This window comes from Prionailurus viverrinus, chromosome B2 (assembly GCF_022837055.1).
Source record: "Prionailurus viverrinus isolate Anna chromosome B2, UM_Priviv_1.0, whole genome shotgun sequence".
Taxonomy (NCBI): domain Eukaryota; kingdom Metazoa; phylum Chordata; class Mammalia; order Carnivora; family Felidae; genus Prionailurus; species Prionailurus viverrinus.
Window position 1 is genome coordinate 137,627,178 of NC_062565.1, and position 20,013 is coordinate 137,647,190.

The window sequence follows — 20,013 nt, forward strand, 5'->3', positions numbered from 1 at the left end:
ACACACATAATGAAATGAAGTTTGCAATTTTATTTTAAAATCAAATCACTGGCACTCAAGCCACCATTTCCTCCAATTACTCAAGCCACTACTCCCTCTAAATTAAGAGCTTTTAAGATACAGCTTATTGTATAGAGGATTAAAAAACAAATCTTATAAAGTATAAGTCGGTGACTAACTAGTATTGGTAATTAAGTAAAGTCAACTTGGAAAGGCAAAAGAAGTTAAGGGGCACCTTTAAAAAAGTAAAACAACGTACAATGGGTGAAGAGTAGAAGACGAATAAGAAAATCATGAACGAGAGTGAAGAATATTTAGCGCAATGGGGTTCAGTGGTGTCCCCTTCAGAAACGTTTGTGTGCTGTGTGAAGCTATCCTGCTTGTGAAATGAGTTTTCTTTACAGACCGTCCCTGGTCTTGGCATGTTGGACAGCAAGAGCCACGTGGCTTACCTTCTCAGTCACTAGGCCCTGCAGGATTTGCCAACTTTTATTCATGGCTCCAAGTTGCTCAGCAAAATCAGTCTTGTCACTGCGTTTACTTTCCACATCCTGACTGCTGATTTGTAGCACGGACTGATTCACAAAATCAACTGTCAACTGTTTACAGTTAATATCTATCTTAAAACCCTGAAAAGTGAAGGGAGGAAATAAAGAAACAAGGTTATGCACATAAATGTCTTATATTTTATCAGGAATTGGAAAGCCTTAAACAACTTTAATCTTATCATTTCTGTGATTTAGTCCAAATGACACAATCTGCTTATAATTCTATAACTCGTTATTATCAGAAATTGAATATATACATATAATATATGAACATACTGAATTTATAAAAGTATAAATTACTGACTTGAATATATAAAAATTTATAAAATTTTGAATTTTGAATTAATTTATTGAATATAAATATATGTATACATTTTAGGTAGAGAATGTATGTAAAATTGGATAAATTGTCTAACCTCACTATAACATACTCATAAATTATAGCATTTATTTTTATTATTTTTTAAATGACACAAAATCTTATTCAAAATTATTCCTGGGGCACCTGGGTGGCTCAGTTGATTAACTGACTGACTCTTGATTTCTGCTCAGGTCATGATCTTGCAATTCATGGGTTTGAGCCTTGCATCGAGCTGTGCACTGACAGAGTGGAGCCTGCTTAGGATCCTCTGTCTCCCTCTCTCTCTGTCCTCCCCCTGCTGGCTTGCCCTCTCTGTCTCTCTCTCTTTCTCTCTCTCAGAATAAATAAACACTGAAAAATTTTTTTAAAAATTATTCCTAACACTGGACAGCTTTTCTATGTCTACAACTAGGGAGGCAGTTTTTTTTTTTTACCCTTGTACCCTTATCTGGTCACTATGTATGAAACATCCACTCCAAAATCTGATGTGCATAATTTGAGTTTTGAGTTCTTTTGAATGAACTAGTCCTAAAATATGAAAAGTTCAAAGAAAAAAAAATTCCACTACCTTGTATTTCTGAAGGTATTCATGAATTGCCTTGTAACCTATCGAATTTTTTATGTTCTCTTCATCCTTTTGAATAACATTTTCCATTAGAGAAATCCAAGTCGTCAGTTCAGAAATGGCATGGCGGGACGGCAGCTTATCCATCTGGAGCTGCCCAAGTAAGAGACAGAACGAAGGCACAAGGGTTAAAATTCTAACCAACTTTCTGCCAACCCCAAAACCCTACGTTAATATTTATTGACGTGCCAAGAGAGATAACACTTCTTAATGACATTTTTGGATCTTAACCTTATTACAAGCTTGAAATTAAACATCAGGCAAACAATGAACAATAATAGGCATCTTATGTTCACTTGACATCCAATACTATAAACATTGTATAAACACTAACTAATTAATCAAAATACCAGCAAGAAGGAAATATTATTCTTATTTTATAGCTAGTTTTATGAGTTAAAAAAAACCTAACTACAAAACATTCAACAGATGTATTTTATTAATTATCTTGTAAAAATTTCTGTGTATTATGACTCAGGAATGTTAAAGGAAGAAAGAAAAATACCACATTACAAACTATCATTTTCTAGATTTTTGGCACTCTAATATTTATTCCTAAGAGCATGGCCAATTTCCTTACTCTTTAACTAAAATATAGTTAGATTTATGAATCTTACTTAATCTAACATAGGTTTTTGCAGTTACTTATTACAATGATTTGGAGGAACAAGGGCAATCATTTACAATATTTATGAACTTCTATGTGGTACAGAAAGATATAGAGATGATTGCGAGATATTTCCTGCCCCTCCTGGAAATATATAGTTGTTGACTAGGAGGGATAAGACCCAAACATTAAACACAGCTATCATACCTGGTAGAGTGATGAATATCAAAGAGAGGTAAATATACATTGTCTGGGATCCAGGGAAGGGAGGTATATTTCCAGAGAAGGGAAGTACTTAAATTTATTGAATGCCAGTTGTTCTATTATGGGCGAGATTATAAGTCTTGAAAATACATTGTGATTGAATTCTTGTAACTATTCACTTTATGAGGGAAGTGGAGCAACCCACATTGTACAAAGAAAGTTTAAACAAGGCCAGATGAAGTTTCTACTACAACTACACACACACACACACACACACACACACACACACACACACACACTAAAGAAGTTGTCCTTGGAAGAAATGACATTTGTAGGTATGGCTTTGTAGAACAGCTCACCTTTAGTGTGCAGAACAATGGAAGAGAGAAAAGGCAAACTGTCCATGACAGAGCAGATCTCCATTTGAAAGCAAAAGCAGATTAGCACTCTTTCCATTGACTACTGCTTAAATCAATGGTTATGAATTAAACCTATGATTATGTCTATACCTGGTGGAGCTTTTCCTGTACAGTCGGAATATTTGTCAGCAGATCAGTCCACTGGCTGTCAATGTGTGACAGTTCTGAACGTAGGGAAGCCGTGTCCACTTTCTTTAATCGAAGAAGCTGATTTCCGATGCTCAGAACAGATGATTTCAGGGAAGATTTCGCATCCACTTCTTTGGAAAACTCCTAAAAGGAGCAGCAATGTTCAAATCAGGATTAAATAGTTAGACCTTTAATTTAAGAAAAGAGAACCATTTACTACATAAACAATTTTTCTATATGTCTTTAAGAGGAGTTATGCTAAGCACTCCAGAGGACCAAAAAAAAAAAAAAAAAAAAAAAGAAAAAGAAAGTATACCATTGCCTCAAATGAAAGCCAACAATGAAGCCATTCCTTGAAAATTACTTTAATGAGGCAATGTTGAACCCTAGTATTTTGCATAATTATTGACCACACATAGTTAACATTGACAAATTCTCTTCAGCTTGGCTTACTAAGTATATAAAATTGAATCAAATGTTTTAGATTCTTAGGCTTACCAGGAAAGCATTTAGATGATCACGGACCATTTCCAGTTCTTGTGGGACTGTCACAGACTGTTGAGTCCAAAATTCTAGCCTGTCTTTTGCAGACTGTAACCAGTGAATAAGTTCTGCAGATTCGCTTTGATATCTGTAATTATATTAATGCATCTATCAAGTAAACCTCCGATACCTCCTTTCTGCTAGCCCATGTTATTCAGCAAGGCCAATTTTAAAACAAGAGATACAACAGGTCTGGGAGAATAATGCCCTGCATGGGACACTCTCAAATTCCCTTCAAATTTAAACATTAAGCAAGCTTCAGCTTTCCCATTTCTAAGCTGAATGCAAAAAAAAAAAGTATGTATCTTTCTCCTACTCATTCACAATGAGAATATTTAGAAAGTATTAGATGACTATTATTAAAAGTTCTTAGAAGTAAAGGTGGCATAGAAATAGAGTACTTCATGATGTAAAATCAACCCTCCACTTCTCCTGAATACTTCCCATTGCCCTTACTTTCTCGAACATACTTTCATTCTATGTCCCCTTCTAAGGTTTTCCTGTGAACACCCATGTACAGCCAATAGGCAAGGGAGGATCAGAGCTCAAAGGTAAGGGGCATTGGGTACCTGCTTCCCTGCCCACTTCTACTTGCGTGTTCATACAACTGTCCAAGAATCTAAGGGAGGGAAGCCTTTGTTTTCGCCTTTATTTTCCAAATTACAAGATAAGTGCCTAGGGGGACCTTATCTTCTTTAATCCCATACCCACTAGTGTTAGAAAGAGCCCGCAGCACTAATCTAAAATTATGTGTAACAGCCATTGTATTACCTGGTCCAGTGTTTCAGTACTGTTTCCAATCGGTGAAGTTCCTTTGACACTTTGTTGGTATTATCCAACCACTGTTCTCCCAGTTGATTGAGCTGGCTTTCTAGATCTGAGCAGCTAATGGATATGAGCAGTCGTTTTCCATCATCTAACACCTGATATAATTTGGGCTGGTATTCATGAAGGCTGGATTTCAAATGCTAAAATTGATTGAAAATACCAGGTTAAAACTTTGAATGATGCATTTTTTTTTCTCTTCAAGAATGATAGTTTCTCTGGTGCTCGTAATGTTCTGTTCCCTATTAGTCAGAATTCAACCGTTTGCACCCAAGAAACGTTGAGATGGCTCACCTATATTTAAGTATAGGTGTTCTTCTTTTTTCTTTTTTTTTTCTGTAGTAACTTCAGGTACATTTAAAACGATCAAGCTGTAACACCAACACGCACCACAAAAAACGCTCAGTTGAATTTTCAAAAAGAGATGTCACATTAAATAAAGAAAAAAGAGGGCGCCTGGGTGGCTCAGTTGGTCGCATGGCCGACTTCGGCTCAAGTCAGGATCTCGCGGTTCGTGGGTTCGAGCACCCGCGTCGGGCTCTGTGCTGCCAGCTCAGAGCCTGGAGCCTGCTTCGAATTCTCTGTCTCCCTCTCTCTCTCTGCCCCTCCCCTGCTCACACTCAGCCTCTCTATCAAAAGTAAATAAACAGGAAAAAAAAAAAAGAAAAAAGATCTTATGTTCCTATTATAAAACAAATACTTAAAATCTATCTGCTTTCAACAATGTTAATAGCTTGAAATAAAAGTAAAAGTACTTAATAAAATATTTGACTGCAAGTTTGTTTAGATTCAGTTAAAACCACAGTGAAGTTTCAAAAGGAAACGTGGCAACTTTTCACACTGAGATGCCATTGGACGCTGACCTGGTAGAGTGTTATCCGGTCGATGAGCCTCTCCTCGCTCTCCTCCACCAATCCCACACTTGGGATGCTACTTTCCACCACCTCCAGCTGTTTGCTGAGCGCCTGGTGGTCTTCATCCAGATGAGACCATGTCTAGAAACACAGTATCAGTCTGTAAGCTAAAAAAATTCTTATTATGGGGCACCCAGGTGGCTCATTCAGTTGAGCGTCCGACTTCAGTTAAGGTCATGATCTCGCGGTCCGTGAGTTCGAGCCCCGCGTCGGGCTCTGTGCTGACAGCTCAGGACCTGGAGCCTGCTTCGGATTCTGTGTCTTCCTCTCTCTCTGCCCCTTCCCCACTCATACTCTCTCTCTCTCTCTCTCTCTTAAAAATAAATAAACATTAAAAAAAAATCCTCATTAAAGAACCACGATCTTCTTTTTGTGCAAAGTACGCAATCAACAGATTCACTTCAAAGTTATGTTGGAAGAGCGCCTGAGTGGCTCAAGTCAGTTAAGCACCCCACTCTTGATTCTGGCTCAGCTCACGATCTCATGGTTCATGAGTTTGAGTTCAAGCCCTGTGTCAGGCTCTGAGCTGATGCTTGGGATTCTCTCTCTTCCTCTCTCTTTGCCCCTCTTCTGCTCTCTCTTTCTCTCTCTCTCTCTCTCTCTCTCACTCAAAACAAATTAAAAAATAAAAAAAATACATAGTTAGTTGGAGATGTTTGTGTTTGGTTTGCTTTGGGAAGCAAAAGATGGCTTTGAAGCAAGTAATCAGATGGCGACCCTGAAAAGCATTGCAAACACGCTTGGGTGTCTATAACCAACCAGCAGTATGAGCGTGGGCAAGTTACTAAACTTCTCTGAACCTCAGAGAAGTTATTTAATTTATAACATTAAAAAAATGGGGATAATAACAACTATCTTGTCCATCGTGAGGATGAAATGATAATGTACATAGTGCATCTGGAACACATCAGGCATCTGATATGCGTGGTTTCATTCTTTACCACAGTAATGATGAGGGCATGATTTCAGCAAAAGGGCAGGGTGCGTTTACTTCATGTAGTAAAGCAAAGTAAATATGTTACATTCACAAACAAAAAAAGCTACCACAAACATTTAATACATATACATATATAGCACAGACATTCTACTAAGGAGAAATCCCAAACCACTCGCTCCTAAATTCTCATTTTTATTTTATTTGAAACTGGAAAGTCTTCTTAAAAATCATGTGAAGTCTTTTTCAATAATGGATAGCAAAGATCGGCCACTCTTTAGTCTCACTGTCAAAACCCCAAATACCATCACGCCCTGTCCAAAGTCAGTATTCGATAAATCTAGCTGACTCACGGCATGGCACAGCCTTTTCCAAACATAAATAGGAAATACAAGGGAAACAAGACAGAACACGAGGCTGAGTCTGAGGGACTCCGAGAATTGGGAGTTCCAATTCTGAGGTGAATTGCACGAATAAATACATCTTCCATTAAGGGTATGCTTTGCAGTTGGGTCTGCTGTAGGAAAGATGTTACATCAGGAGTCTCACCTCTAGAATGTACTCCAACTCCACACCCCTCTTGTGAGCCCGTTTCAGTACAGCTGAAGCCTGTGTCATCAGTTCTGTGTGGAACTGCGTTTCTTGTAGGACCGCAAAGTTGATTATCTTTCTGAAGAGTGTCTCCGTCAGGATCATATGAGATTCCAGGCCTTGGAAGTATTCCTGCAATTTTTCAGGTAGAAAGAGGTCAGGGACTCATTCATATACCACCTTACAATAAAAGCCGCTTCACATGTAAAAGCTGATGGAACTCAGGCAATATATGAGCATTATCTTCCCACCTCTGCAAGACCCTGCCTCACGTAGGCACTCATGGCTTCCTGCAGAGACGGGAACTCCAGTCTCTTAATTGGCCTCTCATCCCTCCCCTCAAGTGCACTGACATGTGATGTGCTGTAGATACTCCGTCCCCGCAAACAGAGCCCTTCGGATGGGACCAGCTGTTGATAAAACTCCTCTGCTCTCCAAATGCCTCATCCCTGTATACGATCTGGAAGACTCTCATTAACTCCACCACACAAATTGGCCTCCCTTGTCCCTCAGACACATTGGCAACCAGTCTCCCCTCTTTGGCCTCTGTGTATATGCCATACTTCCCAAGATGTCCTCACTTGACACACTCATGACTTTCCTTCCTTTATGGTTGGGCTTGAACTCTACTCTTCCGAATTCCCAGAGCATTTGTTGTGCTCCAATACTCACTGCCAAGCACAGCCTGACATGTACGGATTGCTGTTACGCAGTTTTAAATTTCCCTTTTATTATACTTACACATGACAGAATGGTAGGCCTTGCACAGTCCTACAAATGTATTTTTAAATGTTAATTTTTTATGTGTAACAGGCCCCAGAGGAGGGAGACAGAGCTCATCCCATTTCCTGTTCCCTCCACTGTGGTTAGGGCTGAAGGGCTGGGAGTTGATAACAATATTTAGTGTGTGCTATATGCTAAAACTCTACCAATGCTTTACTGACCAACTCAGTTAACCTTGTAACAATTCTATGAGGTAGGTAGTTTTAGTTCCCATTTTGTGGGTGAGGACCCTGAACCACCCAGTCTATATAGAACATGTTCACTATAGAGCTCTCCGTCAGAAAACGTCTGGTCAACAGAAGCCAGTATCTTCATTTTTCACTGACAACTATTAAATCATAGACTCTTCAAGTGGGAAGAGAACTTGGAGGTCATTTAGCCCAACATGCACCAAAAACTGATATTCCTTTTACAACCCAATCTCCTGCTAATGGCCTTGGATGGTCTTCCCATGGCCAGGAGAGTTATCTGTTCCATGCAACCAAATCCTTCTAGAGTTCTTTACCTATTGAGCCTACGTCTCTGTTATTTACGCTCATTGATCCTAGCTTCCTCTCTGGAATAACTCAGCATGATACTTTATTGCTGTTGTCAAAGATTTGAGGAAAACCAGCTGTGAACTTTAAAGCAATGTTTTCAAAGCAAATGATAAGGCTTTAATAAATCACAAAGTTTTGGACAAAACTCCCTGGGAAAAATAGCAAGAAGTGCAATTCCCCCTCCCCCCCAAAATTTACCTTTATAAGACACCACATGTTAAGAGCTACATGTTAACTAGCATAATGTTAACTATCTATAATCCAAAGGGATTTTCAAAGTTTCCATGCATATGACATTCCTACAGTCTGAGAGTTTGGGTTTCTAGACTGGCAAACTCTTCTTTCTGTAATCATTTTAATAATGCAAGAGTTATTTGTTGTGTGCACATTAAACAGGCATTCCTTTATTAAGGAGTAGTGTCTAACCTGAGCTTGGCCATGGAACATGGCAATCTCAGGCCCCCCAGGTTTGATCATGTAGTAAGAGGACTCACTGTCCCCAAGAATAAACTCTGGAGGCCTACAGCAACCAGAGGAGCATGTACTTAAGGGCCAGAGGAACTGAGTGATACACGTAAGAGACAGAAACCCCATCCCACAGCCGAGTGGGCAGCTCTGCATTCCCAGAGCTTTTGAGAGCACAGAGAGGAGCCTTTGTCCAGGGCAACAGAAGGCAGAGAAAACACCTAGGACTAGAGGAATAAATGGGCATAAAAGACACAGAGGACAAAAGCAGAATTAAGAAGGAAGCTGGGCACTTCGAAGAAAGTCCCCAAGTTTCCCACTGGTTGTAATTTATGATAGGAGAAAGGCTGGCTAATACTAGTGAGGAAGTGATAATTAAAATTACTAGGAACGTTGGTATTCTTTTTAACTCACAAAATTATAGAAACCTATCCTCTATAATTTTCCTGGGCTACTGAATGCCCATGGGTTTGAACATACATTTGTTGCTTAATTTTAAAGAGTAATTTATGCAAGGAGGAACTCATAAAAGATTGATAATAATAGGTTTTACTATTTTACTATATATATATATGTGTGTGTATGTATGTGTATATATATATATATATATATATATAACAGTGATTAAGAACATGCTTTTGCAACTATATACCCCCCCACCTCACCCCCCCCCCCCCCCACTCTCTCTCTGTCCCTTTTTACCTTATGTTTGTCAAGCAGTTGTTGAATTTCCTCCTTGGAAGACACAATGATTTTCTGGTCACCTGCCATCTTCTCCTGTCCAGTCTCCAGCAGGTCAGCCAGATCTTGTAGGGCCCTTTCGTACTGACTCTTGAGGGCAAGATTCTGGTTCAGACTACTCCGCCAGGAGCCAATGGTCATCATCAGTTCATCATACATGTCCTATGAAACAGAGACCGTGATACTCACTCTCAGGTCATGTGCTGGCCCTTCTCTGAAAAGCATACTCCCTCCCAAGATCACAACCCAACCAAAAATACTCCTTCAGGTATCTGATTGATGGTGATGCTCTGTATGAAAGGCTCTGCCTGCCTTTCTCATGAGCCTCTTCGAAAACTTCCTTCAAAAGGAGGTAGATTCGACAGCTCTCTTCTCAGGATGTCAAGAGTTTATGGTGCGACATGGGGTTGAAATGTTGAAAAGTTGTTTGTGTGGCTGAGGGACAGGTAAACGTAATTCTAATTTTTTATAATGTTCTTAACATTTACATAGTGTTAGAGTCATTGACTGTAGCATCTTTCATATTTTGTCTGCTACAGAATAATCAGATTTTGGACTATTCCCTAAATAAAGAGCTAGGGAAACAGAGGAGGTTAATGTGAGCAGAAGGACTTTAGGACTTAAAAAGGCAATGTTTTTGCCAAATGTGGTGGAGTAAATAAATAACTATTTAAACTGGAAAGACATTTTAGGAGATGATGATACACCAAACAAAATTTATTTGAACCATATGGACCTGATTAACGTATCATATTAAGGTTTCGCTGGCCAAAATGGTTCAATCTGGAAAAGTTCAACTTTAATGCCTATTTACAACTATGACGTTTGACTCTTACACCTGACATTTAAGCACTGTTGGAAAACCGTCTAAGTGCAAAGTGGGGGCTGTGGGCTAGTGACATTATGAAATGTGAGATAATGGAATGAAGACAGTTAAAATAAAAATGTTCTTTTTAAAATAAGAGCTATTTTATTTTCAAAAAAGGAAGAACTTGTGACCCTGTGCTGGAGTTAATGCTATTAATCCCCAACAGCTCTGTAACAAGCATGCGGAGAAAAGTTAACATGTGTGTATCACTTTTTCTTAATGTAATTTAACTCTGTTGCCCATCAAATGCTCAAGTTTGCTGGTCTAATATCCCAGGTTCTCCCGACCACCCCCCGGGGGTCGGATTTTTGCCTAATCTAAGAAAGCCAATTAAGCCCAAATCATTTCCTATTCCAGGAGGAAGCTGGGAACTCTGCTGAGATCTCAACTACATTCTAGTTTAATGTTTTTGTTGTTGTTCTGGAATTGAAACGCTGTCTTTCTCCCATTCAAACATGTATGAAAGATTAACTATAGTTTTGAACACCTGAGAAAAATCACTTTCTAAAAAGTCTTCGTTTGAGCATTTTTTGCTTTTAAAACAGTTTTCTCAGGTAGACTATAATACAGGGTAAATATCCCTCTTTTAACTTTTCTAGGTAGGATTTATAATTCTTATATTTTCTAGTGTAGAAAATAATATGCCACAACTACCCTATACCACAATGCTTAGCCATTGGAATAATAATAAAGCAAATATCAGAAAAGGAATCTTGGAAGTATGAGAATACAATTTATTTCATTGCATTAAATACGGTGAAAGTTTCAGAAAATTTTCTATTTTCTGAAACTTTCACCATATTTAGGACAAAGATTAGGAATGAAATGACATGAATTTTATGGAGAGAAACCAAGAAAATAAACAAAATAATTTTTTTCTTGATATCCAGTTAGGATGTATCATCGAAGCTGAATGCTATTAGTAGAAAACCATACCTGAAGTTTGGACAGTTCCTGCATGGAAGGCTGCTCAATCTGCAACTTGTCACCATGCTTTTTTAATTCAATGATTTCTGCATCCAACTCCTTTAGCCCATCTTCAGCCTGTTGTATTGCCTATGTAAGATTTATGAAATTTCATTAGAACTCCTACAACTCCCCACGCACAATGTGATTATTATATCTATTTGTTCTTGCCTTCACATCAAACTTTTTCAATGCCTACAAAAAGACTCCTTTCAATACAGCATAAAACCATGACCATCTAGTATACAGAAAAGAGAAGGAGGCCCTTTGTTACACCACAGTCAGCTGACTTACAGGTAAGGAGGCAGGAGGGACTTCGTGTGGAGGGTTGGGAGAACAATGGCTTTCTTAAACAACTAAGGGAATTTGTGAACAGCAACACCTAAAAGAGAAGCATGCCTTAGGACATGGTTAGCAAAGGTGTTTGCCCAAGATTTTCTAGGGGAACAGGTTCTGGTCTCCTGAAATGCAGTTTAAGCATCCTTGGAGAGAGATTCAGCAAGGCAAGAGGACAATATGTCAGCGTGGTCAGGAAAAGCTTACTCTCTGCTTAGTGGAAAAGCAAGCAATCGACAGCTATTACAGTGGCCCCTGGTGTTAAGCCTTCTCTTCCCAGTGTGAGGTCTGTAGAAGTGGAACACGCTCTCACCCAGGCCTTCAAGGAGCTTACAGTCTGGTTAGGAAGCCAGAGTAAACAGAGCAAAACAAAACAAGGGTGAATCCAATCAGGTACTCAACTCGAGGTAACTCATCCCTGTTAGAGGAGTTTGGAGAAGGGAGACAGCACTGGATCCTGGAGCAGGCTAAGTAGACTTTTGCAAGAAACACAACGTCAGTTGCCCTGAAGGATGAAAAGAACATGGACTCCAGATGGCAGATGAAACATACGCATCTTGCTTTCTCTTTCCTGAATCCCCTCTACAAACAGCAAATATTTTGTTTACCCTCCTCCCCCCACCCACCCAAATCTACAAGGATAAAGCAACAGGAAAGAAGACAGTACCAGCAAAATTCTGAAAGCTGGAATTCAGGATACATGATAATTGACTTAAGAAATCTGAGAAAGTGTGGGGCGCCTGGGTGGCTCAGTCGGTTAAGTGTTGGACTTTGGCTCAGGTCATGACCTCATGGTTCGTGGGTTCGAGCCCCGCGTCCAGCTCTGTGCTGACAGCTTGGAGCCTGAAGCCTGCTTCTGATTCTGTGCCTCCCTCTCATCTATCTCTCTCTGCCCCTCCCCCTGCTCACACTCTGTATCTCTCTCTCTCTCAAAAGGAAATAAACATTAATTTTTTTTTTTTAAAGCAAGAAATCTGAGAAAGACGAATCCTAAACTCACAGGAGATCTACATTACCAGGCTTACAGCAACAGGAGTCTCTAGAACTCCGGGTGGGTAGGATGGGGAGCCAAACAAAGAGGGCTGGTAAAAAAGCTGCTTAAAGAGCAATTATGTTCCCAGAGCCCCTTTCTCAATCCACACTGCCCCTTTCCTTCCCGGAGAAAGATAAGGAGTTCATTTTCTAGAGAAGGTGGAACAGATAGTCTCTGGAATGAGGGGGAACCAGCTGCAGATTTGAGTACTTGATGGAAAACAGAGAGATACATGACTGAATGCCCACAGAAAGCTACATGGGGAGCCCTAGCATCTTCTAGAGTACTGCAGCCTGGATTTTCCGATAAATAGCCCACACAATTCAGTAATTCTCAAAACTGTCAAGCCACATCCATACACAAAGTTCTCTGTCAGCTGTTTAGTTCTCCATCCTAAATGTGAAGAGACAACAAAGATTTCCATAATCTCAGAAGCCTCTAACACAAAAGATGGAGACTAAAGTAAACAAACAAATAAAAGCAGGCTGGAGGGAGACAGACCATACAGGAAAAATAAAACTTGAGCCAAAAAATCATAATCTATCCAGAGAGGCTACAAAAGATAATGCATCTATTAGAAAAAGAACAGAATAAAGGATTGTTCAGAGACCAAAATGAGCTCAGGGAAAATTAAACACATGAGAGCAGAAATACAAAACTCCCATGGAAAAGTATAGAGTTGAAATCTAGGAAGTCTTCCAAAATATAGAGCAAAATATCTCTTAACAACAACAACAAAAAAAATTAAAAGACTGGACCAGAATATCCAACATCTGCATAAAAAGAGTTTCAGAAAGGGAGATAGATCAAATGGAGAAATAAAAAAATATTAAATCAATCATTAGACAACTTTCCAGACGGAAAGAGGAAAGCTGTTAAATCAAAACAGCCTACGGAATGCCCAGCCCAGTGGATAAAACAGACCCTTTCCCAGGAGTGCCACTGTGACATCTTTGGGAATCAGAACAATTTTAGGTTCCTCAAGCCAACACCAGAAGCTAGAAAACAATGAGGCAAAAGCCTCAAGACTCTACAGAAAACTGATTTCCAAGCAAGAATTTTATAGTGAGCCAAGCTATCAGTAAAGTGTGAACATAGTATAATAACACTTTCAGATATGCAAACTATCAAAAAATGTGTCCAGTATGCATCCTTTCTTAGTAAGGATATGTACTAACAAAACAAGGAAGCCATACAATAAAGACAGACTTGAGACTCAGAAAAGAAAAGATCCAACAGAGGGAGAAGTGACGGAAATTCTCAGAATAATGGTAAACAGAGGTCCCTGGAAGTCAGGCTTATGGGGACATGTCTGTTCAAGATCAGAATGACATGGCTCAAAAGATGAATATACCGAGAGGTGTCACTCTCATGCCTCCTGCTATTATTACCTTTTTAACCGAGGGTAGGATGGAATTAGCACATTTTCCCCCTTATTCAACTTTCCCCTTATTCAAAAAAATGGTATAGTTATTTATTTTTATCTGTGGAATTCACTTTAGTGATATTGGTCAATAATTAGTAAAAAATGTTACTTGTGATCATACATATCCTATATTTCACATTAGAAATTCAAGGAAAATTGGGGCGCCTGGGTGGCTCAGTCAGTTGAGCAACCGACTTCGCCTCAGGTCATGATCTCACGGTTTGTGAGTTTGAGCCCCACGTTGGGGTCTGTGCTGACTGCTCAGAACTTGGAACCTGCTTCAGATTCTGTGTCTCCCGCTCTCTCTGCTCCTCCCCTGCTTGCACGCTCTGTCTCTCTTTTTCTCAAAAATAAAATAAACATTAAAAAAAAAAGAAATTCAAGGAAAACCATCACTATAGTTGCTGAAATCTTTTTTTTTTTTTTTTTGGAATCAGGTATGTTAAAAGCCAAAATATTTTAAAAAAGTATAAATTTTAAAAAGTTCCTTGTAGGTAGAAGATAGGACACAGAAGAATGCTTTTTAATTTGGGGAAAATGAGGGATTTAAAAAACAGATGAAATTATGATCGAGAAAAATGGACATTCACATATCGTTTTGCAAATTATTTTAGATGAAGTCTCCCATGGATGGACAGATAGATCTAGCTTTCTATCTAGAGAAATATTTCAGGGGATCTGTATCACAAATAATTCTCTGTAGTCTACTCATAGAATCCTTAGAGGTCTACTGAAATTAGGTTAAGAAATTCCATTAAAACACACACTTTTCAAATTATTTAGCTTATGAAATGGGAGATACTATACATAACATCCTTTCCATTTCTTTTCTCCTCCTTGTTTTCAGTGACATCACACTAGTTAGAATTCTCCTTCCTTCTCATCAGTGCAGCTCAGTGAAGCCTCTTGAGGTGTATCTGGCTTCCTGACCTGGCAATGTCCTGTCTACCATCCAGGAGCAGGATCTGGCCTTGACATTCACTTTCACCTTCAAACATCCCCAGTGACTCTTCACTGCCAGTGGTCTCCAAGGTGAGCGCAAGTACCCAAAAAAGTGTATGAGATGATTTGTGAGGGTGAAACGCTATGTCTTTCATTTATATTCAACCATCTTCTTTCGAATTTTCATTTTTGTGTATGCTTTCTAACACAGTACCTGCTTATAACTCATAAATAAGTAAACACACAAATACTTGTGGTGTGTGCTGATCTTTTTAACTAATGAGATATGCAATCAATAAAGTTCAGAGAAAAGTGAAGAAAGTCCAAATATTCTGACATGCTAAAGAATCTACAAGCTGCCACAAATGTACTCATCCAAACTTATTTCCACTCCATTGTTTTCATTCATCATTAAGTCAGCTAAATAGGATTCCTTGCTTTTCTCCAGAAGCGCTCTGAATTGTCTAACATTTATGCCTTTGTTCTTGCTGTCGTCTTTACTTGGCCATCTTTCTTCCCAGTCTCTGTGTGCCCAAACTTCTCAGTCTGGTTCAAATTTTCCTTTACAAAATTCCCCCGACCCTACCCTGCTGGAGGCAATCTGCCCTTCTTCTGAATGTCCATTAGTGCTTCACTGGAATCGCCCCAGGACAGTTTGACTTTCTGTCCTAGGTCTTTGAGGCTCATATCTAATCTCAGTGTTAGATGGCAAACTTCTTCGGGTCAGCATCTGTCACTGACACCTCTAGCCATCTCCTATTCCCTAGTTCCATACAGAAGCGAGGGACAGATTCCACGGAACCTGGCCAGTCACTCAAACCCAGCACTTAAAGACAAAATGTATGACCAACAAAAATGCTGTAACGAGCCATTAATCTTTCACAGAATATTTGAAATGTCTTAGTAAATCAGATTTACTCTCTGCATTCACTCTTCCTGTGTAAGTACCTCAATTTGCTCTGCCACGGGCTGTTCAAACACATTTGCCAGTTTCTGCAGAATGATGTATTTGCTGTCGGCCAATGATGTACACAGCACCTTCAGATCATTCTAAAGAGGAAAGTAAATAGGGAGAATTAACACGTCTAACAGGGAATCTGAAACAGTTGTAAATATTACACGCATTCTTAGAAATAACATACAGGTGTAGGAATTTAATGCCCAAAAGAAACAATACTGTCCTGTGGGAAGGAAAAAAAACTGGTGACAATTTATCTTAAAGTGTTAAAAGGGCTTTTAAAGAATTTAGCGTTTCCAACATAACACAAATGGAAATTGGGTATGCAAATAAAAGGCAATACTAGTCACCCTAATCTTCTTGACATGTTTGAAATAAAGGTGCACATTTAAACACTGTAGTGGAAATATCACACTAAAGACTTCTATTTACTAAAACCACCTATAGGTGTTACCCTTATTTGGGAAAAAATGTGATTCTTAAGAATACTATAATTCCTTTTTCCCCCTCTCCCCTCATTCACTTTCTCACTTCCTTTTTTCTCCTATTTTCAGAGAATTTGCACAAGCTTATAAAAAGCCACCCAGAAATGTAGAAAATAAATCTTATCCACAATGACCAAAGACATATGAAAAGACAACACAAAAAGACCTTAGCAAAGGCTTTTGTTCATAAAGATTACTCACTTGAAAGTCCAAATATATTTATGTTGTGTTATAGTTATACGAAAAGAAAGATAACGATCACAATTTTGGTGCTCAGTTCTACAGGGAATAATGAATTGGAACAAACTTGGAATGATACAATTTCTAGTTTTTCTCCCTGAAATGTCAGCAAATAAGCTTCTGTTTCTTATTGGTCAGCAAACATATATGATGGGCTGGCTGTTCGGCAGAGGATGAGGTCAGACTCATCACGTCCCCTTCACCGGGAGCTGACGATACATATACGAGGACACATCACCAAGATGCAAAAATCTGACCATCTACAAGGAGAAGGATAATCACACCAAGAAAGAAAAAACATCTTTCAGGATGTGTGCCAGCCTTGTAACACAAAATTCAAGGCTAGAAAACAAAACAGTGAGTGAATTATGCAGTAAAATTTTAAAAAAGAAAAAAAAAATTACACTGAACACGAACATTGGAGAAAAGCATTAGATCCTAAGAGGGAATAATTGTCACTCACCAAAACCCAAACCAGTCTGCAAACCTAGTTGTGGATTCACTAGGAGACTTATAACAGCCCCAAAAAAATGATGCCAGAAACAAGGTTGCTGCTTATGAATTATAGCATTGTTTGTATTATTTAACTGTCCTCAGGGGGAGGCCATGTGGGCCATTAGAACGATGACATATTTATCTGTTTGTATGCCTAGGAAAAGATGTTTTCCATTCATTTGAACAGATTCAAAAGAAAAAGTCTTTACTAGCTACATATATTTAGAACATTAACGCAGTTCTTCTAAATGAGTAGATAAATGTAAATAATATATCATGAGTTAGAAACGAAGATTGTGGGGGCACCTCCCGGTTCAGTTGGAAGACCATGCGACTTGATCTCAGAATCGTGAGTTCGAACCCCACATTGGGTATGGAGATTACCCAAATAAATACTTAAAAAAAAGAAAGAAATGAAGATTGTGGATATACTTCCTGTATATCATGTTTACACATTTAATAGCATATTTTCTGCCTTAATTTTATTCTACTCAAGGTAATGGAAAACTGAGTTCACATTTCTGGAGGTCTCACTTGACTGGAGCCAGTCAAGAAGACAGTAAGGCAGATAATATGACTGATTTAAAAATCACTAAATAAAAGACTTTAGGAGGTATTAATAACCATATGGATGCTGACATTTTCTTAAAAATGAAAATCCAAAGACTGTAACCATTTTTTGTTACTACACGTGGAACACAGCAGGACAGTTAAGGTAGGTCTACACTGCACACATATCAGACATCACAAGCTTTATTGTACAGTCATTGGCATTGCTTGTAGGACATAAAGAGGCAGGACTCTTGCTTTTTGACAAACAGGTATACAGAAGGTTTCGAGTTTTATGTGCTGCCTCACCCATTTAATAAAGAATTCTTTCATTTGTTCCATTTTTAAATAACTTAAATACTCAATTATAAAAATGTCCACTAAATTTATTTCGGGTTAAGTCTATAGGCAAAAACTTTTTTTAACAGAACAGTTGATAACTGACTTGTTGTGATTCCATGGAGATAAGATACATTTACATTACATCAACACATACCTCCAGATTGTCCATGAATATAGGATAATGTTCACATTCTGGCAAAAGCTAATACTCAAAAGTTAAATGGAAAACAAAGGCATATCATTCCATTAACTTCTGAGCACTGACAATATACCAGGTGCTTGGTGCAAAGTAAAACACAATGGTTTGTGACTTGACCTTTAATTACACTAGCCCTGGAACTATTTCTTTCCATTAAATTGGAACACAAACATTTTGAAATGTCAGTTGTTGTTCATGAGCTGGCCACCAACAAGTAGAAACTTGTTGGCAGGAGAAAAATAGAGAACGTGATTTAAAGAGAATTTCATGATTACATGTTCTCCTCTTGGTTCTCTATGGAAAATCAGTTCCAGAGTGTTCATGCTTAGTTCATATTTTACTCTGACTGGCTACAATTACCAATAAAAATTTTAAAGTACTAAACACACTATCATAGCAAATGTAATTTGAAAAGGGAAATATGCTTCTGAGTGATACACACATTTGTACTTTCAAACCCCCTCGCTCATGGCTGATAGACCAGAATGCTGTTGAAACTCGGCCTATTATTTTGGGCAAGGTGAATTTTAGAGTAATGAAACAAGATTCCATAAGTTGCCCAACAATTTTGCTGATTTTAGACAGATGGAGTATACCTGAACATGCAATCAGATCTCACATCCAAAACAAAATACCCAAATAATCAACCCCAACTTTTCTGATTCCAAGTGGAATATGCTTTCCTCTCTATGTACTACCCAACATAACCTACACACATGTCTAGTCCAGGCCACTCCTCTAAGCCACAGACTTGATAGCCAAATGTGTACTGTGATTCTTCACCTGAGTATCTTAATTCTATAGCCCATCTATGTCCAGCCAGTGACGCAGCCTTGCCCATTGGTCTATGGCACTGCTATCCACCAGACCTGCCAACCTGAGCCTCTCAGTGCCCTTTTTTCACATGCTCCATATCTAAACCACACACAAATGCACTCTTATTGATTCTGCCTTCAAAATATATCTTGAATAGGAATACTATTCTCCATATCCCCTGTTGACACCCTAACAATATAAAACATAAAAATATTCTTTGAGTCAACTCTTGGCTCTAGTTTTAATTTTTTTTTTAATTTTTTTAATGTTTATTTACTTCTGAGAGAAACACAAAGAGAGAGAGAGAGAGAGAGAGAGTGCGAGTTGGGGAAGGGCAGAGAGAGAAGGAGATGCAGAATCTGAAGCAGGCTCTAGGCTCAGAGCTGTCAGCACAGAGCCTGACACGGGGCTCGAACTCACAAACCATGAGATCATGGAAAGAGCCAAAGTCGGATGCTTAACCGACTGAGCCACCCAGATGCTCCTTTGGTGGTTGAACAGTCTTGGAGAAGTAAGTGAACCTTTATATTGGTTTCAGATTCTACATGTGTTATAATGAATACTACTATTAACAATAACAAAACCTACTGAGTGCTTACTATGTTTCAGACACTGTTCAAAGTATTTTACACATTTTAACTAACTTTATACTCACAAAATCCCAAGAGACAATTACTATGGGTGTGGCTTAATAGCTGAGGACACTAAGGCAGCTAAGGGTATGTAGAGCAGTAGGTAACAAAGCCAGAATCTGAACCCAAGATGGTTGGTTTTAGAGACTATCCTTAATTTTTCTCTTCTAACTTTGCAAATGAATATTAGAACAATGCTTAGCTAATAGGTATGTTGTAAAGATTGAAGACAATAATACGTGTGAATTTTTTGTGTGAATAACGATACACAATTTTTTTCTGATAATTTTACTTTGTAGTTTTTAAGAATACAAACTGCTGGAAAGCAACAATAATTTGTCCCTCTAGATGAATGTCTAGAAAACTCCGTTTCTTGTCTGATGCCACTCTGGACATTTTTTTTTTTTAACGTTTATTTATTTTTGGGACAGAGAGAGACAGAGCATGAACGGGGGAGGGGCAGAGAGAGAGGGAGACACAGAATTGGAAACAGGCTCC

At 38.7% G+C, this 20,013-nt stretch overlaps 1 protein-coding gene across 17 annotated transcripts in view; it reads right to left on the minus strand.

The window, feature by feature from the left end:
- Window positions 1-20,013, minus strand: part of SYNE1 (spectrin repeat containing nuclear envelope protein 1) — a 472,738-nt gene that overhangs the window by 101,521 nt on the left and 351,204 nt on the right. For all 17 annotated transcript variants that reach the window (XM_047860298.1, XM_047860302.1, XM_047860305.1 and 14 more), the window contains 10 exons: window positions 15,748-15,849; window positions 11,033-11,152; window positions 9,190-9,390; window positions 6,659-6,832; window positions 5,125-5,256; window positions 4,208-4,404; window positions 3,392-3,524; window positions 2,855-3,037; window positions 1,478-1,627; window positions 453-629 (listed from right to left, as the gene is read on the minus strand). In XM_047860298.1, the coding sequence (XP_047716254.1) occupies window positions 453-629; window positions 1,478-1,627; window positions 2,855-3,037; window positions 3,392-3,524; window positions 4,208-4,404; window positions 5,125-5,256; window positions 6,659-6,832; window positions 9,190-9,390; window positions 11,033-11,152; window positions 15,748-15,849 (1,569 nt within the window). The remainder of the gene's footprint in view (window positions 1-452; window positions 630-1,477; window positions 1,628-2,854; window positions 3,038-3,391; window positions 3,525-4,207; window positions 4,405-5,124; window positions 5,257-6,658; window positions 6,833-9,189; window positions 9,391-11,032; window positions 11,153-15,747; window positions 15,850-20,013) is intronic.